We start from the raw sequence: 27,829 nt of genomic DNA on the forward strand, positions 1-27,829 counted from the left end.
GGCACAATCTACCAGTAAAAGCAGTTATTCTTTATTGAGATAAACTTATACGATATCAAGTAAGGGCACGTTTCTTTGTAGTCACTAGATGATACGTACATAATGATGAATTAACCTGCTATTGCTGATGCATTTTTTTTCAACTATTAGGTTATGCGCATAGACAGAAATGGAGTGTGCGTCAAGCGCGTTCGCACCCCTAAATTGCACCTGTACATAACCATAAAATATATTTATGACAAGTGTATGTGTGTGTTTTCTTATGCAAAGCCACATCGGGCTATCTGTTGAGTCCACCGAGGGGAATCGAACACCTTATTTTAGCGTTGTAAATCCGTAGATTTTCAACTGCATCAGCAGGGGGCTATTTTATGACAAAATAAATTAAAATCATGTTTCTCCAGGTTAGAAAAGGAGTTTACATCAGTTGTTGTTGTTGTAACTAATAGTTTATATCAATGTTATGTTTGTTGTAAGCTAGCCGATCTGATGTGCTCTGGCTTGAGCGAAGAGCGTCGTCAGCAATATAAATGGCGAATATAGTATAGTTAAAAGACTATTATTAAAGATGCTTCTAGTTTTTGAAAATCCTTAAAGGGCTGGTTAAAGAATATGGTGCTAACGATATAATAGGCCTAACATGTATGTTTTGTCACAAGTATAAATAATGTTGTTTCTTAACTTATTATATTTAGTGGTTTTTGATACCTTATTCTTTCTAACCCTTCTTGGTTTTTTTGTTTGCTATTAAACGCAAGGTTACACGTGGGCTACTGTGTTCGGCCCACTAGGGATATGGAAACCCAACTTGTAACGTTATTAGCCTTGAAACGTACCTCTGACCCATTGGAGGAGATATTGAATATTTTAATATTACTAATACTGTTTGTTACCTCAACCTTTAAATCCGACTGACGTTTAATTTAGTTCCTTTAGTTTACCAAAAAAAATTATTCTGTCTACCAGGGTTTGAGACTGAGTTTTCTATCTATTTTTTATTTAATTTCATCTTCTCTAATGGTTTTAATAAGTAAGTTTTTACCGGTATTTATTAAACATAGTGAGATCAATAATAATTATAATCATGTATTATTAATGAGGAAATCAACTTTAGGTAACAAATACACATGGTAACAAGTACAGTACACTTTATTGGACTTAGACATTAGTGTACTGTATGTCGAAGATCATCCGTCGTCTTTTTTGAGTTGTATTGTTAATTAGCAATTAATACGAAGTGTTAACAAATATTGCTGTAAGATAAAAAAATAAAAGTTCAGCTGTGCTTTTGAAATTAAAACATGAATAAATACATATGTATACGTATCATAAGACACATATGTAATTTTATGAGTCAGATTATAGAATCTGTAGAAAAGCACGTATATTTGATATAAAAGCATTTTTTTAAAATGTCAAATATACGAAATCTATATTGGTGTTATATACATCTAAGGTGTTTATATTATTACTGAATCCAAGAATAAGGATAATAAACATGTTATAACTAAGCATGTCTTTTTCAGTACGTGTAGACACCATTATTAAAATTTCATATAACACATCATAAGCAGTGTTTAAGATTATTTGGATATATATTTAAAATATCTGTAGTAAACAGCGTTAGTGTCACATATTCAAACTATTTTATGAACTAAATGATACAGTAAACATTATAAGGGCAATGTTGGCTGAATAAACTAAATTGAACAATAAATATTAGTTTCTTCAATAGAAGAGTTTACTCTGACGTTTTGCATTGTATTTTGCATTCACTTCTTTCTCAGGTCATTAACCTGTGTCACTTCATAGTTCTTCGTTTTAGCTCTTTATTTAATAAAAAAACATATTCGCAGTGTAATTGATCATTATAAAAAGAGTTGTTTTAACGAAATCAAGTATGCCTATTAATTGAAGAGAAAATATAGTTTCTCGTTGGTAAGTAATTCCCTGATATTTGAAACTAAAACTAAGTCTCTAACTGATCAAGAGTATGTAAAGACTATCCTACTAGCGCTAAGGTATTAATTTGTTTGTTTGTTTGTTTTGGAATTTCGCACAAAGCTACTCGAGGGCTATTTGTGCTAGCCGTCCCTAATTTAGCAGTGTAAGACTAGAGGGAAGGCAGCTAGTAATCATCACCCACCGCCAACTTTTGGGCTATTCTTTTACCAACGAATAGTGGGATTGACCGTCACATTATAACGCCCCTACGGCTGGAAGGGCGAGCATGTTTGGCGCGACGAGGGCTCGAACCCGCGACCCTCGGATTACGAGTCGCACGCCTTAACGCGCTTGGTCATGCCGGGCCTAAGGTATTAATCTCGTTAATCAAGCAGTGGCGTGTTTACGTATGAGCTAGAGGGGGCTCGGGCCTATGGCCCATGGTATTAATAGAGACCCATTGATAATTTTATTCTATGTAAAAATTACAAGGGATGTAGACACATAAAAGTTACAGCCCACACAACCTTATATCTTCCACTGTGACCAAGTAAAGTATACTTGGTATTTTAAAGAACGACACTGATATAGCTGATCTGCATATATGGTAAGTAAATTAAAGTAATACCTGGTTTCTCATTGGTCAAAAAGAGGGAATTTTTTTAAATACAGTGAAACATGGAACTCACTGATCAGGTAGAGATTTTCGTGTAATGATTGTTAATGATAAAGTCGAGGCAAGTTAAAGTATAAAATCCACTGATCAAACATAGAGTTGTTCCAATACGTTAAAGTAAACCAGTAACTGATCTAGTCGATCAGTAGAGTGTGGTAAGCTAAATTGTCACCTCACTTCTCACTGATCTTGTCATCTCACTGATCAGACACAGCACATCTTATAATATAAAGGAAGACATTGATATAGATCATATGATAGACTATATTACGTAAATTAAAGCATAATGTATGGTTCTTCATTGATCAAACCCAATAAAACCTGAAATTTAAAGTAACGTGTGAAAATCGCTGATCAAAAACATTTTACTCTATAATTCAAAGTTAAAATTAACTGAGTAAGTAGGTAATACGATATAGCTAATTAAGTAGCTTACTATTTTGTAATTAAAAGTAAGGTTAGCTCATTGAATAGCGTTTATCCTGTAACTGAAAACAACTTGTTAGAAAGCTCAACAGATTTCGAAGTGAATGGTGTTTGTAGAATAATATGCTTTCATACAAATAAAGGTGATGCTTTAAGTAATTAGTCGTGTAATATTTTTTATAGCTCTGTAAGCACACAAATAATAGTTTATTTAAACAAAATGCAGGTATTTCAATGAATTTTTACGTCACTTTTGTATTATTATATGACATCAAACTTTTCTCAACAAAAATACGGAAGGAACAAAACTTACCTAATGACGCGTAAGAAGGAAGAAACTCTGAGCCTGGGTAAACTCTGCTACTTGACGTTTCCGGATAAATTTCGTTGTTTTCGTAGAAGAAGGACGGATGGCTGGGAAAGTTACAGGCGGATATTGAAGGTACTTCTAGCGGTAAGGTAATGGGGTGTCCGAACGTCGTGGAACTCGGCGAGAGTCCGGCTCTTACGGGGCTACGAGCAGAGACAAAATCTGTTAACCGAAGGATATCTTTTACTCTGAATCGTCGTTTTACGAGCGAAGCTTTCATTGTTCAAAGGCAACAACGACACATTAGGTAAACAACACATGTGATGAAAGTGTGTTTGTGGTTCTATACGTACTACTAAATGCATTTGAGGCTAAAATACCGTATATTCGATTCTTACTGGATGTACAAATAGTGCCTGTCATAAAGCACAGTTCTGTAAGTTAGATACGTATCTTTTACTGCTCATAGCTTAGAAGAAACATTGTTAAACATTGTGAGCGTCACAACATATTCCTGTTTAAAAGTAAAGCTGGTTTTCAGGCACGTTTAACGGTGATTGGACGGTCGCTACAGTAGCTTAAACTAGTAATCAATTTATATGAAATTCTAGTGTAGTTCACTAGTCACCAGATTGTCAGTGACATTCCAACTTCCAGTCTCACACGTATTCAAGAGAACCTGATCCGAAAATGGCGCTGCTTAAAAACCGTTTGAAAGAAAGCAAACATTGTTCAGTGATTCAGCCAATTGTTGTTTATATAATTTTACCAATGTGTTTCCTTCTGTTTCGATTATCCGACAGCTAGGCACAGCTACGAGTGCAAGAAAAGTTTTGTCAATTTTGTAAAATATACATACTAAAATGTTCTCATTTCACATTCTAAATAGAGAAAAAAGCGTAAATTTAAATGTAGCACTTATGTTGGTTATATCTGTGACAAATGAATTTATAAATTCTGAAAATCAGCTGTATGAGCAGGGAACACGAGTACGATCTATGAATGATTTACGTTTAAATGTAACTGCGATTTTACAATATATGAACTCGTATATGTAAGTACAGTTTTCTTCTATTTAAATATGTAACTAATTATGTCTTCGCAAAGTTTTTTTGTATTACTTCTTCTTCTTCTTCCAAACATTTTAAGGCTCGGCATGGCCATGTGGGTTAAGGTACTCGACTCGTATTCTAAGAGTTACGGGCTCGAATCCCCGTCAGCCGTGGGAGCGTTATGACGTAACGATCAAACCCACTATTCATTGGTAAATTAGTAGCCCAAGAGTTGATGTTGGGTGGTGATGACTAGCTGCCTTCTCTCTAGTTTTACACTGCTAAATTACGGACGGCTAGCGCAGATAACCCTCGTGTAGCTTTGTGCGAAATTCAAAACAAACCTAACCAATCCAAACGTTTTACAACCGATCACCATTTCTTCACTTATTGACTGATTGACTTGAAACTTGGTGAGATCGTACCTTGGTTCAATTCTCTTAGAACGTTTCTTCGTATTTTTGATTCAGGTCTTTTAAAGGATTTTATAAAGTCAAAGGTCAAACAACCCAAACTTGTACATTTTGGGCTCCTGTCCTATTTAAAGGAATCAAGATGAAAATTGTCGCAAATATAAATTTTTATGCGTCCAACAGATTTACAGACAAAAAAGTTGGATTTACCAATTCTGAGTCTTTTGACAGGGATCAGAGCTCACACAAAAAGCATACTTTTTGGAATGGATTTTGACTAACTACTTTGCAGTTTGCATGATACAAAGATACTTTTCTATAAATCCCACATTTTGACTTGCCAATTTGGGGAGTCCAGATGCCACAAAAGGCACAATTTTAGATTTTTTTTTGACAATTACTCCGTCGTATTTTGGTCAGTTCACATGAATGTTGGCAAAAAGAAAATTTTATGAGTAACTGTAATGGTTTTTCTACGTTTAGGTATTGCAATGATGTCCTATAGCATCTATATATGTAACTATAACAGTCTTTCTATGGTGAAACATAAGAGTGATTTTTGAGCTGTCTGTATAAAACTGTAACTGATTTTTCTATGATTATATGTAACAGTGACTCTTTCTTTTGTGTTTATGTTGTATAATATATATATATATGTTTTTATGTTTACGTATAGCTGAACGTTTCTGTTATGTGTTTTTATATATAACAATGTTAGGCTTTTCTATGGTTTAACATAGAACTTTGGTTTTCTCTTGTATATGTATAATAAACTATGTTTTTATGTTTCTGTTTTATTCTCATTTTTTTACAAGCTTTTGGAACACAACTAATTGTTCATTTTGTTTATTGAGTGTTAAACGAACTTCATAACTGTGGTTTCATGTCACATGTAGCTCTTGGTACAGCGTCCTCCCAAGTTTGGTAGCGATTATTAAAGTACTTTTGCCTGATATGATAGTTTTCTCTGTTGGTACAGCGGCTAGGCTACGGATTTACAACGCTAAAATCAGGGGTTCGTATTATCAGTTGAATTCTAAAGTAATTAAACCAGCCTGTGTAGACTGTTGACATGAAATAGAATTACTTAAAGCTTTATATACAACTTTGATAATCAATAGTAAAACTAATTCTTACACATACGTTTGATGTGCTTTGAATAAATTATTTAAAAACAAGTGGATTGTGTGCTGTCCGTTTGTTTTTACATTTATCACTAACAAGCCACAGACATCTATTGTAAAGGATCTGACTCTAAGACAAAAAAACTTTGGCATTATTATATTCCTTTATGGTCAGAAAGTTACTGAAAATTGAATAGACGTCACCCGTGGTGCCAATGCTCACATCAGTGGCAACACGCCTTGCATTAGCAAAGGCAGTTTATTTAGGTCAGGATAACACTCCATAGCTTGAAATACGTACAATCTGTATATTTAGTTTTTGTAAGCATATTTTATAAAAGTAATATATATATATATACGAGGTCTGTTCAAAAAATACGCGGACTGACGTCATAAAACAAAATGTACTTTATTTAGAAGTTACAGGTCTGGGACCCCTTCAAAGTACTCTCCTCCCCAACGCACACACTTATCCCAACGGTGTTTCCACTTGTCCTGGTACGCTTCTTTTGTAATGTCCTCCAGCTCCTTCGTCGCATTTGCCTTAATCTCGGGAATCGTCTCAAATCTTCTTCCTTTCAAGGGTCTTTTGAGTTTGGGGAACAAGAAAAAATCGCAAGGAGCAAGGTCAGGTGAGTAGGGGGGGTGGGGAAGAACAGTGATCGAGTGTTTGGCCAAAAACTCACGAGTTCTGAGGGCTGAATTTCGCAGCAACGCGGTGCATCTTCAATTTTTCGGTCAAAATCTCGTAACAAGATCCAACTGATATCCCACACTCTTCAGCAAGCTCCCTGACAGTCAGACGTCGATTTGCTCGCACCAGGATGTTGATTTTGTCGACGTGTGGGTCGTCAGTTGACGTGGAAGGACGTCCAGGACGCTCATCATCTTCAATGGACTGTCGACCATCCTTAAAACGTTCATGCCACTTGAAACCTGCCATACGCTTCATAGCAACATCACCGTAAGCCGTGTTAAGCATAGCAAAAGTTTCAGTCGCAGATTTTCCAAGTTTAACACAAAATTTCACAGCAAGTCGTTGCTCCTTCAGGTCATTCATTCTGAAATTCGCCAAACGAAAAAATCGCACTTCACTTAAAACCGCGTAGCTAATACACAAATGAAGATATCTGCAATCGGGAAATGGCGTCGTAATCAGCTGATCTGTGCAAACCTAGCGACACCAAGCGGATTCCCCTAGAGCCAACTGGAGCCGCGCAATTCAAACAGTCCGCGTATTTTTTGAACAGCCCTCGTACATATTATAACATAAAATTAAAATACTAACTGCTCTCTCTTTACCCCGCCTCTCTCTCTATACATATATATATATATATATATATCAAAAATATTTTAATAAAATAAATGTATACTTTGAGAAATAATACAGAGGCAAGAAGCTTAACAACATATGTGCAAATAACTGTATTTAATGCTCGTGGAATGTAATTATTTTTCTGTTTAAAGTGTTAAGATGTTTGGAAAAAAAAAGAGACACATTTAACGAAAAACGATCATGCTTGTACATCCACCACTGATCAAAATCTCTCCATCGATAAATCTTCTGATACGTTGATAGACGACACTATCATATTTCACAGTCAACTGCAAAATTTTCTGAAGTTATAACTTGGTGGATTAAGGCGTTGATATATACGTTGTATGAAATTACAACAGTCCATGGCCTTCATGGTTTCTTTTTCAAATTACTCGATCTCAGTTTCGGCAGTATGGCGCAGAATATTCTATATACATGTAAAATGACATATCGGTACTATACGGTATACATGACAAAATATCAAGGAGATAAGAAATCAGTCCGTCGACGCTGCACATCTTATTATACTAATACACCATTACGTAAGAAAAAAAACAGTCATATCCTACTAATATAATCTAATACCATTATATTAGGACAAACAAAATGTCATATCCTACTAATATAATCTAATACCATTATATTAGGACAAACAAAATGTCATATCCTACTAATATAATCTAATACCATTATATTAGGACAAACAAAATGTCATATCCTACTAATATAATCTAATACCATTATATTAGGACAAACATAAAGTCATATCATACTAATACTTCCTCATACCATTACTTAATCATAAAAAAAAAGTTATATTTAGCAACGTTCCATTGACTTAATCATTCAGCTTTAGCTGTTTAGTCATTGGTAGAACACGTGCGAGTCTGAGCCTGTCTATGAACAATAAAAGCGCTATGACGTGCTTGTTTTACTTCTAATGACATTTATAAAAGCCTTCAAGAGCTGTACAGAGTAGTGCAGTCAGCTGTAGGGGCGAAACGGATCTTCTCCATATAAGTAGCAGACTCGTGAAATCTGCTACTTACCATTTATTCTCTGATAAATATTCAGCTTACTGTTTTGAAGTTTATGCCCACGCTGTGAACATAACACATTAATTAAGTGATATAGTTGATATACCACGACCTTACCAGGCTGTCCAGAGAACATACCAACGATTTCAAATGTGTCAACGATCTTTCCTACTACTGATATGAATAAATTAAGACGAACTGACACTTGTATTTGTAAAGTTTCTAGCTGTCAAATAACCTAAAAATCTGCCAAATAGCAGTCACCACTGTTACATACTTACACAGAGACTGTAACCATTCTTGAAGAAAGTATCAAAACAATATATTATTATTTCTGGAAGCAGAATGATGGTACTCGTTTTCCACAGTAGTTAGTATATGTAAATTGATCGAAATGTTCCTTGTGTGAAATACACACGCAAACTAACATTTGAGCGATTTTTTTAAAATTGCATTCAGCATGTTTACCCATGTTGTATTGAATATTTTCTAATCTTTATTATCTTACTGTATCTTGTATAGATATGGTAATCAATGATTTTGATAAAAACGGATCTAAATATTTTCAACATCTAATAGTAGCCATGAAACTAGGACGAAAACAAATACAAGTGAAACATCAGTATAATAATATTCTGTCTCAGTGAACAACAATCTAAAATGTAAGAATTCAAAACTAGACTACAGAGTTTGTGGATCAAACTATTAAGACTCAATCTTAACGTTAAGACTAGTAATTCAGAGTGTGAACGACAGACAGTGTAATAAAATAACGTTAGAACGAATAAACAAGGATGTGAACGACAGTTTCTGAAATAACATTACTTGCGAACCAAGATGTAAACAACGGGTTCAAAAATGAAATAAAGTTTGGACTAGTAACAAAGAGTGTAAACAGTACACCCTAAGAAATATTGTTAGTATTAGTAACTAGAGTATGAACAACAAACTGTAAGAAATATTGTTAGTACTAGTAACCAGAATATGAACAACAAACTCTAAGAAGTATTGTTAGTTCTAGTAACCAGAATATGAACAACAAACTGTAAAAAATATTGTTAGTATTAGTAACTAGAGTATGAACAACAAACTGTAAGAAATATTGTTAGTACTAGTAACCAGAATATGAACAACAAACTGTAAGTTAGTTCTAGTAACCAGAATATGAACAACAAACTGTAAAAAATATTGTTAGTATTAGTAACTAGAGTATGAACAACAAACTGTAAGAAATATTGTTAGTACTAGTAACCAGAATATGAACAACAAACTGTAAGAAATATTGTTAGTACTAGTAACCAGAATATGAACAACAAACTGTAAGAAATATTGTTAGTATTAGTAACTAGAGTATGAACAACAAACTGTAAGAAGTATTGTTAGTTCTAGTAACCAGAATATGAACAACAAACTGTAAGAAGTATTGTTAGTACTAGTAATCAGAGTATGAACAACAAACTGTAAGAAGTATTGTTAGTACTAGTAACCAGAATATGAACAACAAACTGTAAGAAGTATTGTTAGTACTAGTAACCAGAATATGAACAACAAACTGTAAGAAGTATTGTTAGTACTAGTAACCAGAATATGAACAACAAACTGTAAGAAATATTGTTAGTATTAGTAACTAGAGTATGAACAACAGACTGTAAGAAATATTGTTTAGTACTAGTAACCAGAATATGAAGAACAGACTATAAGAAATATTGTTAGTTCTAGCAACCAACCAGAATATGAAGAACAGACTACAAGAAATATTGTTAGTACAACTAACCAACCAGAATATGAAGAACAAACTGTAAGAAATATTGTTAGTACTAGTAACCAGATTATGAACAACAGACTAAGAAATAATGTTAGTACTAGTAACCAGATTATGAACAACAGACTAAGAAATAATGTTAGTACTAGTAACCAGATTATGAACAACAGACTAAGAAATAATGTTAGTACCAGTAACCAGATTATGAACAACAGACTAAGAAATAATGTTAGTACAAGTAACCAGAATATGAAAAACAGACTGTAAAACGAAATTAAAAAATAATAAATTTTTTTACGAAGATGATTTAATACAAATAATTTATTGCTGCTATTCATAAAAATATGCATGATAAGCATAAACAAGTGTTTTTTATATTACGATTCACAGTTCATTGTACTTAACGTGTCGGTTAATCAACAGTGACAACCGTATTTAAACGTGTCATCGATCACTTCTAACCTCAAATAAACAGATTTTAAGGGTCCACTGTAATCCTAAACACACACTGTTGACAAGGAACGTGAAATCATACCTCATCAAGGTTAATCTTCCAGGGTTAGCTTCGCGTTGGCGCTGAACTCCCTTATCATATATATGTATATATATGTATTTGTTTATTATACTTGTCACAGTTAATAGATGCTATAACAGTATATTTTAAATACGTTGAAGCTTTAGACCTTGTTTATGCTTGAGAACCAATTGTCTTATCGTATACAAACAAAGAGCAGGCGTGTCTTACACTCTTCTGATGCTCTTCAAGTCCAAAGAGCTTCCACTTCAAGATGAATGTCTGGTTTTAAGAAACAAGTGGGGGCTGCTTATATTTATTGTAGTAACACAAGTGTTTCTGTGGAGATGTACAACTGCTTGAAGTCTTCACTCATTCACAAGCTCTGTTAACAGAAGTTCTACTCTGTCACTTCATTTACTAGGCACTTATCAGTAATTGATCTTCAGGGATGAAGAGGGCACTTTATTTTTAGAAATGTCGAACTAATATGGAATCAGCGGGAAACAAGAAAGTCCTCATGAATCTTAGCGGGAAACAAGAAAGTCCTCGTGAATCTTATTAAAGTCATTTCACATTTCTTACACTGTAGTTGCTTATAGCTGAATATGCCCCCAAGGAAAACACTCAGAAAATAGTGTTGGAATTTGCAACAGATAGATACAAAAATTAGATAGTAGGTTATTTTACTTGCTCGTTTGTTGTGAAGCATAAGTCTAGAAAATAAGTTATTTGTGTTCTGGCCATTATGACTATTGAAACCAGCTCATAGCGTAAGCCCTCAGATTTACTGTTGAACCACCAGGGGCATTTTCTTGCATGCACACACACACACATATATATATATTTGTACAATGAAAATATTATTATCTTATATTTTTTGAATTTATAAATCAAAACTACTTAGATGAAAAAAAATATTTCAACTGAAAATTATGTAAGTACGGTGGTTGATGAAGCATTTATGAGGTGTGTGTAGGAAAATATTACTAGCTGAGATAAGGTAATAAAAAAGCAAATATTCTAATTAATCATAAGAGATATAAAACCTAATAGTGTGTAATGAGAGAAAAACACTCTTAAAAGTTTTAGTAGTTTTATTTGACTTCCGAGATTGTTTTTATACTATTCATTACCTTAGTACTCCCTTCATACATTGAATTATCCTCCGTTTAATTGTTTGTGTAAGTTATGTTGTTCGGACCCTGTAGTCAATAATCATGGACTTACAAACAATGTTGGGCATAAAGAAAAAGAAAAAGGTTTTAAAAAGCCGTTGAGGTCCATATGGACTCCACCGATAATTCTAAAGATAAGTATACTGATTTGATCAAATATAAATACAAATATAGGTTATCAAAGTTTTTAAAAAGACATTTTAAATTAATTTGCTTCATAATGGCGGAAAAGTAATACGTTTCTGTTCTGTTTTATCAAATGTTACTGCGTTTTGATATAGTAGCTTCATACAGGTATTTTTTACAGTGTTGTGCAAAATGAAACAATGAACTGATAAAACCGAATGATCTTATCTCGCAAAACAGACAATATTGTTCGAAAATGGTTAATAAAGTTTTGAGTGTGTTTGTTTGAAAGTAAGCCCAAAGCTATACAGTGGGCTATCTCTCCTCTGCCCACTACGGGTATCAAAACCCGGTTTCTAGCGCTGTAAGTCCGCAGACATATCATTGTGCCATTGGATGGGGACTAAAATTCTTAGAAATTATTAAATTTATTAGTGCAACTAATCTATAGAGAGCAAAAGAGTACAAGTTTAGTATACAGGAGATGTGCTGTAGTCTCCAACAGATAGTAAAATTATAAATTTAGTATACAGGAGATGTGCTGTAGTCTCCAACAGATAGTAAAATTATAAGTTTAGTATACAGGAGGTGTGCTGTAGTCTCCAACAGATAGTAAAATTATAAGTTTAGTATACAGGAGGTGTGCTGTAGTCTCCAACAGATAGTAAAATTATAAATTTAGTATACAGGAGATGTGCTGTAGTCTCCAACAGATAGTAAAATTATAAATTTAGTATACAGGAGATGTGCTGTAGTCTTCAACAGATAGTAAAATAATAAATTTAGTATACAGGAGATGTGCTGTAGTCTCCAACAAAGAACAAAATTATAAGTTTAGTATACAGGAGGTGTGTTCTAATCTCCAACAGATAGTAAACTTATAAATTTAGTATACAGGAGATGTGCTGTAGTCTCCAACAGATAGTAAAATTATAAATTTAGTATACAGGAGATGTGCTGTAGTCTCCAACAGATAGTAAAATTATAAATTTAGTATACAGGAGATGTGCTGTAGTCTCCAACAAAGAACAAAATTATAAGTTTAGTATACAGGAGGTGTGTTCTAATCTCCAACAGATAGTAAACTTATAAATTTAGTATACAGGAGATGTGCTGTAGTCTCCAACAGATAGTAAAATTATAAATTTAGTATACAGGAGATGTGCTGTAGTCTTCAACAGATAGTAAAATAATAAATTTAGTATACAGGAGATGTGCTGTAGTCTCCAACAGATAGTAAAATTATAAATTTAGTATACAGGAGATGTGCTGTAGTCTCCAACAAAGAACAAAATTATAAGTTTAGTATACAGGAGGTGTGCTGTAGTCTCCAACAAAGAACAAAATTATAAGTTTAGTATATAGGAGGTGTGTTCTAGTCTCCAACAAAGAACAAAATTATAAGTTTAGTATACAGGAGGTGTGCTGTAGTCTCCAACAAAGAACAAAATTATAAGTTTAGTATATAGGAGGTGTGTTCTAGTCTCCAACAAAGAACAAAATTATAAGTTTAGTATACAGGAGGTGTGCTGTAGTCTCCAACAAAGAACAAAATTATAAATTTAGTATACAGGAGATGTGCTGTAGTCTCCAACAGATAGTAAAATTATAAATTTAGTATACAGGAGATGTGCTGTAGTCTTCAAGAAAGATGGTTCCACAGGAGGTGGGACAAAGACAAATCTCCAAGCGACATGGCTTCGGAAGGAAGTAGGAGTAGCGACATGTCCCCAAGAGGTGGTTTTAGCAAAGAAGAGACAGTGACAAGTCTCTATAGGAGGCAGTCACGAGTCTCCATGTGATTAGGACGATTAGGAGATATTTTAATTATCACGTGTTTACGTAGGTACATTACTAACTTGACTCAAGAATGATGAATCATTCCTTTTATTATTTTACAATTTTAATGTTTACTTCTCAGTAAATTTCTGTTCAGATGCATACTATATAGAGTATATTTTACCTTTATTGAATGTGATAAAGACTAAACTTTCCAGGTTTGTTGTTTACTTTAAAGCAAAGCCAAATTAGACTATCTGCTGTGTCTACCGTGTGGAATCAAGCTCCGGATTTTAACATTGTGAGTATGCATACTCACCATTTTTCCAGGGTGGGGGACCATTTTCTGACGACCAGTTGCTTAAAATAATTCGTAAAAAACGGAGAGATATTTGTCTTTGCTTGCCATTTGTCAACGTGTTTGTTCTAAAATGTTAGTTTGTGGTTTACAGAAAGTATGAAATGATCACTTTCTAATTAAAAAAAAAAATCTAAATTATTTATACAATAAACCCCATGCCAGGTGGTTAAGGCACTCAACTAGTAATCTGTGGGCCACAGGTTCGAATCCCTGTGACATCAAACATGCTCGCCCGTTTAACCTTGGAAGCGTTATGATGTTTTGGTCAATCCCATTATTTGTTGATAAAAGAGTAGTTCAAGAGTTGGAGGTGGGAGTTAATGACTAGTTGCCTTCCCTCTAGCCTTACACTGCTAAGTTATGGACAGCTAGCACAGATAGCCCTTGTGTAGCTTTTCGCGAAATTCAAAATAAACAAACAGACAATTTATAGAATAAAGTGCTGTATTGTCTAACCAGTTGAATGAAATGTGACACATTTTCACCTCCTCGCGTGACTGTTGTATAGTATCTGTTATGCTGCGTGACTGCTGTTTAACATTTGTTATACTGCGTGACTGTTGTATTATATCTGTTATACTGCGTGATTGTATCTGTTATAGTATCTGTTATATTACGTGACTGTTATTCAGTATCTGTTGTATTGCGTAAATGTTGTATAGTATCTGTTATATTGCGTGATTGTTGTGTAGTATCTGTTATATTGCGTGATTGTTAAATGGCATCTGTTATGCTTCGTGGCTGTTGTATGATATCTATTATCCTTAACTTAATATTTGCATGGTGTAATTTTGTTATTCTTGTATGATTTTGATGCCATGTATATGTTATTGACGTAATTGTTGCGAAGAAAATAGTATTATTGTGGAACTGATGTACAGTACACAATTCTCATATTTTACTTTGTGGTGAAACATATTTATTTTTAACATGTTGATGCTGCCACTCTGTAAATCAGAGAGTTCAGTGTCTGTGTTCTGTTGTTGCAAACACACATTCCAGGCCGTAAGTGCGATATAAGAGTGAAGGTCAGATCACACCGTTAGATCAGAGAAAAATAGCTAAACAATAGATACTGTTAGCCAGTTGTCTTCCCTATAAACTATCAGTTCAGAAGTAGGGACGGGTACGTGTAGATTTGCTTCAAAATGGTAAACAAACAAACAAATCCATATGTCAACCTTGTTATGATCTTCAGTTATTATAACAGTTTTTATCAGAAGTGATGTTTATTGTTTAAAACCTTTGGAACAATACTACCTTTTCGTGAATGTTTTATCTCATATATTTTAAACATACATATGTGTGAATGTTCTATTTTACATATTTTAAACATATATATGTGTGAATGTTCTATTTTGTATATTTTAAACATGATTGATTGTATTCCTATATGTTTTTTTTTTAATTTTACATAAAAGGTCTGAGATTTGTGTGATTTTGTATTATGTGAGTTAAGTATGATTAATTGTACTTGTACATGTTGCTTTTGTTTGAGTCCAAGGCTTATGCGAGTCTTGTATTTTGTGATTTAGGGATGATTCATTGCACTCGTGCACGTTGTTTTTGTTTGGGGCTAACGTTAGAGGTCTAAGGTGAATTTTGTGTTCTACGTGTTATTTAGTGTTTTATATCGTATATTTCGTCTGCGTTTGAGTCTTCTATATCTCATAAATATTGTATCATATACGTTACGTTGTCTTATTTCTGCATTTCATATACTGTTTTAGTTTGAGTCCTGTGAATATATTATATTTGAGTGTGTCAGATATCACATACGCTGTCTTTGCTTGAGTTCTGCATTTATGTTATTTTTGTGCAATTCATGTATGGTATCATTTGTGTTACATTAGTGTAATGTTGTTTGTTTGTTTGTTATCAAGTAGAAAGTTACACAACAGCCTATCTGTGCTCTGCCCACGGCGGGTATCGAAACTAAATTTTTAGCATCATAAGCCCACAGGATTATCGCCGAGGTAACGGAATGGATCATAGTGTGATGCATACACCACACGTGCTTGAATTTTCATAATGTTCATGAGTTAATCTATTTTTATTAAACTTGTTACCCTTGTTCCAATCTTGTTAACGTTCATGAGTGAATATATTTTTATCAAACTTGTTACCCTTGCTCCAATCTTGTTAATGTTCATGAGTGAATCTATTTTTATTAAACTTGTTATCCTTGCTCCAATCTTGTTAATGTTCATGAGTGAAACTATTTTTATTAAACTTATTACCCTTGTTCCAATCTTGTTAACGTTCATGAGTGAATCTATTTTTATCAAACGTGTTACCCTTGCTCCAATCTTGTTAATGTTCATGAGTGAATCTATTTTTATTAAACTTGTTATCCTTGCTCCAATCTTGTTGATGTTCATTAGTGAATCTATTTTTATTAAACTTGTTATCCTTGCTCCAATCTTGTTAATGTTCATGAGTGAATCTATTTTTATTAAACTTGTTATCCTTGCTCCAATCTTGTTAATGTTCATGAGTGAATCTATTTTTATTAAACTTGTTACCCTTGTTCCAATCTTGTTAACGTTCATGAGTGAATCTATTTTTATCAAACGTGTTACCCTTGCTCCAATCTTGTTAATGTTCATGAGTGAATCTATTTTTATTAAACTTGTTATCCTTGCTCCAATCTTGTTAATGTTCATGAGTGAATCTATTTTTATTAAACTTGTTATCCTTGCTCCAATCTTGTTAACGTTCATGAGTGAATCTATTTTTATTAAACTTGTTATCCTTGCTCCAATCTTGTTAATGTTCATGAGTGAATCTATTTTTATTAAACTTGTTATCCTTGCTCCAATCTTGTTAATGTTCATGAGTGAATCTATTTTTATTAAACTTGTTACCCTTGCTCCAAACTTGTTAATGTTCATGAGTGAATCTATTTTTATTAAACTTGTTATCCTTGCTCCAATCTTGTTAATGTTCATGAGTGAATCTATTTTTATTAAACTTGTTACCCTTGCTCCAATCTTGTTAATGTTCATGAGTGAATCTACTTTTATTAAACTTGTTGCAACTGTTTGAATCTTGTTAATGTTCATGAGTGAATTTATATTTTACTAAACTTGTTACCCTTGCTCCAGTCTTGGTAATGCTCCTGAATGAATCCTTATTCTTAAATTTGTTACTCTTGCTTGCTTCTTGTATCCTACCTTCCTTTTTTTGCACGAGTCTGTTACGTGGCATATGCTAAATTGATAAATACCTTATTATTAAATTTACGATTTGAATGTCTAAAGTGGAAGAAGTAATGGACATCAGGAGATCTAATATTGCTGATAAAGGTCATATTACTCTCTAGGTTTATTTTCTTTATCCAGTTTAATTTCTTCTTTATGTAGTTTATTTGAGAGGTGTGTAAAAAAAAATTACTGAAGAGGCCTTTCATAGTTTACCAGGACTCTCCAACTGCCTTGGACGATAAAAGACAAGTGTAATTATATATTGTTTCTATTGATGTGTTCTTATGAAGACTTGATGTCACGTTTAACATGGTGTATAACGTATACCTACCTAATTATGTGCAACTTTTGTCCTGTCTTATAGCCCTTGTAGCTTTGCGCGAAATTCCAAAACGAACAAACAAACTGTCCTGTATCAGTGTCGAACATGATGTACGAGCTTGCTATATTTTCTCATTGGTTTTCACGTGGTCCCCAAAGGAATACCAAACTCTTTTAAGATTATTAACCTTAGCTTTATCCCTAGCCTCGTTTTTTAAATTAACGCAAAGGTGGATATCATTAGCCTTTGGTTGAATCCTGGTTTGATTTGAATACACTATAAAAAACACTTATATATTTATACGTTAACCTATATTGTAATATATTTTTAGCTGCAACTTTAAAATAAATTATCTTCAATTTACACTTTCGAATGGTCTTCGAATCTCAGTCACCGAACATCCTCGCTGTTTCAACCGTGAGGGTGTTATAATGTGGCTATTAATCCCACAATTTGTTGCTTAATGTGTGACTCAAGAGATGGTGGTGTTAACTAGCTGCCTTCCTTCTAGTCTATCACCATTCATTTAGTGACGGCTAGCAAAGATAACTAGCTCTAGTGTAACACGGCTAGCAAAGATAGCTAGCTCTAGTGTAGCACGACTAGCAAAGATAGCTAGCTCTAGTGTAACACGGCTAGCAAAGATAGCTAGCTCTAGTGTAGCACGGCTAGCAAAGATAGCTAGCTCTAGTGTAACACGACTAACAAAGATAGCTAGCTCTAGTGTAGCACGACTAGCAAAGATAACTAGCTCTAGTGTAGCACGGCTAGCAAAGATAACTAGCTCTAGTGTAACACGGCTAGCAAAGATAGCTAGCTCTAGTGTAGCACGACTAGCAAAGATAGCTAGCTCTAGTGTAGCACGGCTAGCAAAGATAGCTAGCTCTAGTGTAACACGACTAACAAAGATAGCTAGCTCTAGTGTAGCACGACTAGCAAAGATAACTAGCTCTAGTGTAGCACGGCTAGCAAAGATAACTAGCTCTAGTGTAACACGGCTAGCAAAGATAACTAGCTCTAGTGTAACACGGCTAGCAAAGATAGCTAGCTCTAGTGTAGCACGACTAGCAAAGATAGCTAGCTCTAGTGTAACACGGCTAGCAAAGATAGCTAGCTCTAGTGTAGCACGACTAGCAAAGATAGCTAGCTCTAGTGTAACACGGCTAGCAAAGATAGCTAGCTCTAGTGTAGCACGACTAGCAAAGATAGCTAGCTCTAGTGTAACACGGCTAGCAAAGATAGCTAGCTCTAGTGTAGCACGACTAGCAAAGATAGCTAGCTCTAGTGTAGCACGACTAGCAAAGATAGCTAGCTCTAGTGTAGCACGGCTAGCAAAGATAGCTAGCTCTAGTGTAGCACGACTAGCAAAGATAGCTAGCTCTAGTGTAACACGGCTAGCAAAGATAGCTAGCTCTAGTGTAGCACGACTAGCAAAGATAGCTAGCTCTAGTGTAGCACGGCTAGCAAAGATAGCTAGCTCTAGTGTAGCTTTGAGGAAAATTCGAAACAAATAAAAACCGAGTGCTCTTTGTCCCTAACTTAACGTAAAATTGTTGGAATCTATATTTTAGATTATTCCAAGCTCTTTTTTCATGTTTATATTTTATGAACTTGTTTTTGTTACAAATTGATTTTAACATAATTTAGTACACTGTGAAAACTAATATTTGTAAAGCTCTGTTCTTTGCAGGGATCGAACAAAACTTCTAGCGTTATAAGGCCTTAAAATAATTTTGTGTGCAATTGATATTTACTTACGTATATGCATACGTACTAATGATAATACTATGAATTACATTAGTTATTTAGGGTAAAATTCAACAATAACTGTTTATGTAAATAGTAACAGTATTACTGCTTAGTTTGTTAGTAAACTGATATTAATATATGGGTTACTTTGCATAGGTGTAAAACTGATATCAACTTAAGTCGAATGATTCTTTACTGTATGCCTTAATACAGGTTTCTAGTAGGAAATACATAGCAACATTTCAACTCTATATTGTCTTTTCCACGCAGTTCATGGTTAGGCCTTTCGCAACGCACATCATTACAGCTGAGTTATGATATAAACCATAGCTGAACGCTATTTATATTAGTTGCTTAGGGTGGTGGTACCCAGCTTTTTTACAACTGAGAACTAGCTATTGTCATGGTCCAAAACAAATCACGGACCGTTTCGTACCAAATTAATTTTTAACGTACTTTTAAACCACATTGTACAACAATATACTTAAGTAGCTATATTTTAAAATAACAGTGTTACTGAATGGTTGAAATCATCCTGTTACCTGACGGTTAGGAACCACTAGGTCAGGATACACGAAGTCGGAATGTAACATTTGGTAGTGACATATCTTGCATTCTTGCATTATAAAAGGCCCGGCATGGCCAGGTTGTTAGGGCGCTTGACTCGTAATCAGCGGTTCGTAGGTTCGAATCCCCATCACACGAAACATGCTCGCCCTTCCAGCCTTGGGCCGTGGCGTCGTTATAAGTAACTGTCAATCCCCTATTCGTTAGTAAAAGAGTAGCCCAAGAGTTGGCGGTGAGTGATGATGAGTAATTGCCTTCCCTCTAGTCCTAACACTGCTAAATTAGCAAGAAATTAAAAAAAACAAAACAAATTATATATTATAGAATAGCATCTAACCAAGCATTTCATTTATCTTATGGTCTTTCTTTACCAAAATACAACTTTTATTAGAGTACTTGTATATTAAACTATAAACCTAAAACCTACAGATATTGATAAGCGTTTTAGCGAAATTACTTCCCCGTAGAAACAATAACCACGCGCTTTCTCCATTATACCAGTTTTAACCAGTTCTTTGAGTACACCTCTTAGAATGTTATTGTATTATACTAAAGCTTTCAAAATATATCTATATTATATAATAATTTTTAAAACATGTTTTTAATAGAGTACAACATTTAGAATACGTTTATATTAGAGTACAAGATTTGTAATATAACAAAGGGGAGCCTTTATAGTTTATAGAACAGCGTGTCTGTACTGGAGTATAACATTTAGTTGTGTTCGTATATAGAAGGATATGTTTGTACTGGAATATAACATTTAGTTGTGTTCGTATATAGAAGGATATGTTTGTACTGGAGTAGAACATTTAGTTGTGTTAGTATATAGAAGAGCATGCTTGTAGTGGAGTATAACATTAATTTAGGTTCGTTAAAAGAAGAGCATGCCTGTAGTGGAGTATAACATTAATTTAGGTTCGTTAAAAGAAGAGCATGCCTGTAGTGGAGTATAACATTAATTTAGGTTCGTTAAAAGAAGAGCATGCCTGTATTGGAGTATAACATTAATTTAGGTTCGTTAAAAGAAATGCACGTCTGTAATGAAGCATAACATTACATTCTGTTTTTATTAAAATAAATGTTAAAGGTCGTCTTCAATAAAGCACAAGTGTTCAACGCAATTATAAAGTGCTACAGAAGTTGCATATCCTATTATAGACTTATATTAACAACTGTTAGAACACATTATATATGTTGTTGGACTCGACTTGTTTTGGTTGTTTGAGGTTACGTTTGAGATAATTCACAAACCTCCTATTGTGTGTATGTATGTTTTACTTATAGCAAAGCCACATCGGGCTATCTGCTGAGCCCACCGAGGGGAATCGAACCCCTGATTTTAGCGTTGTAAATCCGTAGACTTACCGCTGTACTAGCGGGGAGCAACCTCTTATTGATAATAACCATATTTGAAAAACACTTAAACAGTTTTAGTTCATTTATCTGAGAACAGTTTTCAGAAAAGCTAATTAATTAATTATTTAATGTGATTTTAACAGAGAATAGTTCGAACAAATAGTTGTCCTCCAAATTAAAATAACCAAATTTAGATTTGATATTTTAAAATATTTTGTAATCTGTGGGCAACAATAAAAACGAAACTTATTAAGTTAAAAAAGAGTAAAACTGCTGTGAAAAAAATGTCAAAGAAACGATAGTAGAACAACGTGTCTTATGAATGAAACCATAAGTTACTTACCACATGTTCCAGTTATGTGATGCAACTGTGATGAGCTGTTGTTATTGATATGAGAGATTCACACATATTTTTGTTCAACTGAACACAACTGATGCACAACCAAATTGTTTACTCTCTACGGCAAATAAAACTAGCATGGTTAAATTCCTCGTCAATTTTCAACGCTGTCTTGTTTGTTAGCTATATTGCTTGGATAGAGTAGTTGGTGTTGTTCTTACGGTAAATGAAATCATATTATTGTTTGTTTGTCTTTGAATTTCGCGCAAAGCTACACGTGGGCTATCTACGCTAGCCGTCCCTAAGTTAGCTAGTGTAAGGCTAGAGGGAAGGCAGCTAGTCATCACCACCTACCGCCAACTCTTGGGCTACTCTTTTACTGAGAATAATATACATTATAACGCTCTCACGGCTGAAAGGGCGAGCATGTTTGGTGCGACGGGGATTCGAACCAGCGATCCTCAGATTACGAGTCGAACGCCTTAACCGAACTGGCCGTGCCGGACCAATCATATTATTGATGAGACTTTTATATATTCTTACAGGGAATCGTCCTACTTCAGTGTTAGGCCAATGTCTGCACACAATTCTTATTGTATCGAAAATACTTAAATCGATCAAACTACTTTACACATATAGGTTATTATATCACTAAAATATTAAATTAGCATACAACCAATGGCTAAATACCATAAATTAGCATACAACCAATGGCTAAGTACCAATTTAAAAATGAAAAATTTTCGAACACCAATAGTGATTCGTAAACTTGATGATGTTGAGATTTTGTGCGACGTAACAAAGATTAAGTGTCCGTTAACTTTACGAATAATATCGCCATACACTCCACAAAAAGCCGTTAATGTCGTTTAGTGCCTCTTTCGTGATATTTAAATATATCTGATTTAAAGTAACACACGGACTAGGTTTTTATACTGTTTTAAATTAAATCTAGAATCTAAAAATAAGGTTTCCAATAATCGTGGCCCAGCGTAGTAAGGTGGCTAAGGCACTCGAATCGTAATCTGAGGATCGCGGGTTCGAATCTCCGCCACACCAAACATGCTTGCCCTTACAGCCGTGGATGCGTTATAATGTGGTGGTCAATCCCATTATTCTTTGTTAAAAGAGTAGCCCAAGAGTTAGCGGTGGGTGGTCATGACTAGCTACCTTCCCTCTAGCCTTACACTGCTAAATTAGTGAAGGCTAGCGCAGATAGCCCTCGAGTAACTTTGCACAAAATTATAAACAAACCAATGAAATAATTGTAGCTGTATTTGTGTCTGCATATCATATTCGCTCATTTTAAGTTGCCTCTTGTTAATTTGTGTTTATTTCTACAATTTTCTTTCCATAATGTGTTTTTTTATTTTACGTAGAATAAGTGAAAAATGTAGACTTAAGCAAGTTAATTTCAAGTTGTTTATTTCGGAGTTACGTGTAAACACGTACAGGGGCTAACTGCTCATATCCGTTCGTAGTTTTGAACTGATGAACTAGAGGGAAGGCAGTTCGTCAACAGCACCCATTTCTATGGCTTCTGTGATTGAAATTAGACACTGACAGTCACTCTTATCATGCAACGATGGGCCAAAGATCAGAGCATGTTTTTGAGACAGTGATTCATGAAACATAAATCCTCCAGATATTCTGGCCCTGAGAAAACAAAGGAAATATTTTCCGGACAATCAGATTTTTCACAAAAAGTTATTTGAAAAAAATTATCATAATTTACTGTACTCACAATTCCCATATTTCAAAACGACTAAATTTTGAAAAGCACATTTTTTTAAAGATTTTTTGGTTTGTGTTTATTACACAAGCATTAAATTACTGCTACAATATCCATGATTTTTGTTTTTTGAATTTTGCGCTAAGCTGCATGAGGGCTGTCTGCGCTAGCCGTTCCTAATTTAGCAGAGTAGGGCTTGAGGAAAGGCAGCTAGTCCTCACCACCAACCTCCAATTCTTGGGCTACTCTTTTGCCAACAAATAGTAGGATTGACCGTCACTGTATAACGCCCCCACGTCTAAAAGGGCAAGCGTGTTTGGTGTGGATTATTGATGATTATTTCCATGGTATTTCCATTTAGTAATTCCAACGTTAACATTAATTACTGAACGCGTCGATACCGAATAAACGAGAAGTTTTACCGTCACCACAAACCGTCTAAGTGTGAAAAAACACTGACTAAAACTAAAATATGAAATTCGGGTCTGGGAGACTTATTTTAGAGTAGGATTAAGGTTGTACGAAAAAAAAAGATAATATAAAAAGGTATAACAATTACGTTGGTGTACCAGCGTAGCAACTACATTTTAAAGCTACAATTAAGCCACTAGATTCACAAACACTATGAGTGTGAAGTTTAATGAAACACACGTTAAATATGAAGCAAAACAATCAACCCTTCGAAAATACACGAAACTAGAGGCTATTTTTAAAAATCTTAACTGATCTGTTATTGTTTCACTTCGACATTATCATGTGTTGCCTAAAACGGACACCTACAAACATTGTCTGTGATTTGTGACAAACACTACACATATTGAATGACTTAAGAGTTAGCACGAGCTACTCGTCAACTTCTGTGTTTTTTAGAATAGAGTACAGAGAAGAAAAAAATTAAAACTTCAGTAGAAAAAGCAGATCTCATTAGTTCACCTTTCTGATACCATAAATAATCTAAACTTCCGTAAGAGTGCTCCTTCCCTTGAATGCAACTAACTTATTTGTATATGAAAAAATAATAAGTTAAGTGAATTTTGAAACATGACTAATCATATTACTTGGTATGTTTTTATAACCGGAGAGTTAATTATTTGTTTAAACTTTGTTTTAGAACGAACTGTTGTGTATTATGTTAATATAAGTTTTTTACAACATTGTAAGGTTACTTACCATCACTAATATAACCATTTATAATGTTCTGTGTACGTCAAACTTTAATGAATTCGTTAACATTTTGTTAACTTATTAAGCTTATTTTGAAGAAAATTTATAAAATGATGTATTAACATTTTATATAAGATAACTATGGCAGCATAAAATTAAATTATTTTTAAATAATGATTATTTTGTAAATTTCTACTTCCAGTGGAAGCACCCCGGGGCGTAAGTAGCATCATCCAATAGAAACAAACAATAATTATATATTTCACCAGATAACATTTGATGCAATGCACTTGTTGCAATACAAACAAGAGAGACTCAGATAAATGTAAGAAGCACAAACCGAAATCCCCCGATGTCGGAATGGTCGTCGCATGGTGTTTGAAAATGCTGTAGGGCTCCTGGATCTTGTATGAATGTGCAATCAGACCACCGTTCGTTGTACATCATTATACGTTCACTCTTCTTGTCTGGATTAATAGCGCGAGCTGGTGAGCTAGAAGCACATATACGAAAGCAAATCCAGCAAACAACAACAGTGCTTCGAACGTTAGGAAGAATTTGATATTAGGATGACGAACAGTAATAAAAACACACTGCACACTACACGCGTTTAGATCAGCGGGAAAATTACTAATTTTCACAACATTCACGTTATCTTAGAATTCTCTACTGAATATGGCGCTTCCCGTGTTTTCCCGCGACTCAAGAAAGAAAGCTTTCTGTTTGTCAGCACGAGCTTAGACCATGATCCAGCTGGCTTTACCTTTGCCTCGAGATAAGATAAAGACACTGCCAGGTATCTAAAACGGATACAGCTAACTATGAATGGTCCGTTTCGACCCAGTTGAAAGGTCATGTTAACAGGATTAATAATAACAACGCCATATGCGTTTATGTGCATTAGTACAGTTTGAAATTTATTACGTAATCTTGTTCGATGACAGAGTGGGAACTATTTTTAAACATTTGATTGGAAGTATCTAATTGTAACCATTCTAGTTAAGCGGAGATAACAATCAAATAGCATTTACTGTTCGAAACGGTGTTTAGAAGCTTGTTTCTTAGCGAGGGTTTATCTGAGTTTTATTTAAGTAAGGGGATAATCTTTTCTTTGATTTTCTGTTTACATTTTGGTATTTAAATAGGGAGAAGAACAACGGTTCATGGTATATCTGTTTTTATTATATCGTGGTTCATGTTTTGTTAAATAGGGAGAAGAACAACGGTTCATGGTATATCTGTTTTTATTATATCATGGTTCATGTTTTGTTAAATAGGGGGAAGAACAACAGTTCATGGTATATCTGCTTTTATTATATCACGGTTCATGTTAAATGGGGAGAAGAACAACAGTTCATGGTATATCTGTTATTATTATATCATGGTTCATGTTTTGTTAAGAAGTCATACGGTCTTTCAGGACTAATCACTTCAAGTACAATATGGTTTTAAGCTTACATATTATCACACCAACAAATATGGTAAGCTTCTATTGGCTATTACAAATAGTTCTGACATCACTCCAAAATCTTTGTCAGCACCACCGTCGTTTGATATCGGATGAAGCGCTTACACATGTGGCATTTTTATTTTAGCCAAACTTTTAACACTTATCAAAATATAGGTAATATTCCGGCTTGTTTCACACCATCTATTAATCCCAATCACTCACACATCAAGCATGTCATTGTTGCTCTTACTATATCTTCTAACATTTATCAAAATATAAGTAATATTCCGGCTTTTTTCACACCACCTATTAATCCCAATCACTCACGCATCAAGCATGTCCTTGTTGCTCTTACTATATCTTCTAACATTTATCAAAAAATAAGCAATATTCCGGCTTGTTTCACACCACCTATTAATCCCAATCACTCACACATCAAGTATGTCCTTGTTGGTCTTTCTATATCAACGACGACTGACGAATATTAATATTTTCAGCTTGTTTTTCAGGGTTATCTACACAAATGTAAGGTATCATTTTTTCATGAGTTCAGGACTTAACTCGATATTTTTGATCAACGTTATTTTTTTACTTCTTAATCTTTTGTTCATTAAAATGGCTATTTAACAAAATCATCGGAACTGTACGCTCCACAGGATTCCACTTATTTTGTAGATTACCGAATAGGACACATCGCACATTGTTTCTAAAGGAAGGTGAAACAATGATTGAGTTATCACGTCTTTCACTTTAATGTCGATATGACCAGAAAATATTTATATTAAAATTTTACAAATTGCTAACTTTATAAAAAGTTTGACAGTTGACGCTTAGCAAACAAAAATTTAGAACATTGAAATTTTATCGTCGTGTTTACTGAAATATTCTGTCAGTTTTTACTGTTTACTGAGAGAGGATAAAGTATGTGATTACAACATCACGCTTTACAACACCTGTTTTTTTTTTCTCGAATTAACAAAAGGAAATCTTATTTCACGTAAAAAAATAATATAGCGCGTAACTCAAGTGTGTTGTAAATCCTATAATACTAAAGCAATGAACCTAAGCCTACTGGAGAGTAAATATTAAAAACTATTTAATAACTTCCATTCTCCACTTTCTGATGGCCTGGCATGGCCAAGCGCGTAAGCCCTCCCAGCCGTGCGGGTGTATAATGTGACGGTCAATCCCACTATTCGTTGGTAAAAGAGTAGCCCAAGAGTTGGCGGTGGGTGGTGATGACTAGCTGCCTTCCCTCTAGTCTTACACTGCTAAATTAGGGACAGATAGCCCTCGAGTAGCTTTGTGCGAAATTCCAAAACAAACAAACAAACAAACAAACCAGTTTCTGACGCCTCTCAATGTGACGGGCATTAACTCCTCTCTCCCTACAAAAACCAAAAACTATTGAGACTTCAAGGAAGTTTTTAAAACATATCCCATAATGCCTCCGATGATTACCAAATTTATCAATCGTGCGTCTGGCTTTAATATATAGATAGATACTTTAATCAAATTACGTTCAACTAACAACAAAGGAATTCTACTAGGTTAGTACGGATTATTCGAACGTTAAATTATATGCCCCGAGCTGGTACAGTTGTAAGTCTACGGATTTACACTTCTAAAATCAGGGATTCGATTCCACTCGATGGACTGTGCAGATAGCCCGATGTGGTTTTGCTGTAAAAAAAATACAAACACAGTAAATTATCTAATCTGTAGAGAATGATCCGTGTATAATGTCGTCAGTTTGTATTGTTTTAATGTATAAGTAATTCGTTGTCAGTTGAATGGTTTGTCTTAATTCAGTTTATAATCTATTTTAGAACGAATAATAGATGTTATCTAGGTTAGTAAACGACGTAAAGCTTATTAACTTGTTTTTGAATGAAGTCAGATTGACGTATTTCTATGTCA

General features: G+C 34.3%; 1 protein-coding gene across 1 annotated transcript in view; it reads right to left on the reverse strand.

Annotated features, from left to right (window-relative positions):
* LOC143229744 (uncharacterized) overlaps positions 1 to 25,246 on the reverse strand; it is a 42,062-nt gene extending 16,816 nt beyond the window's left edge. The window contains exons 1-2 of the mRNA XM_076462498.1: positions 24,800 to 25,246; positions 3,360 to 3,559 (exon numbers count right to left, since the gene is read on the reverse strand). Coding sequence (XP_076318613.1) covers positions 3,360 to 3,559; positions 24,800 to 24,906 — 307 coding nt within the window. The 5' untranslated portion in view covers positions 24,907 to 25,246. The remainder of the gene's footprint in view (positions 1 to 3,359; positions 3,560 to 24,799) is intronic.
* Between the last annotated feature and the right edge of the window lie 2,583 nt (positions 25,247 to 27,829).

Source organism: Tachypleus tridentatus, chromosome 10, assembly GCF_004210375.1.
Source record: "Tachypleus tridentatus isolate NWPU-2018 chromosome 10, ASM421037v1, whole genome shotgun sequence".
NCBI classification, from domain to species: Eukaryota; Metazoa; Arthropoda; class Merostomata; order Xiphosura; family Limulidae; genus Tachypleus; species Tachypleus tridentatus.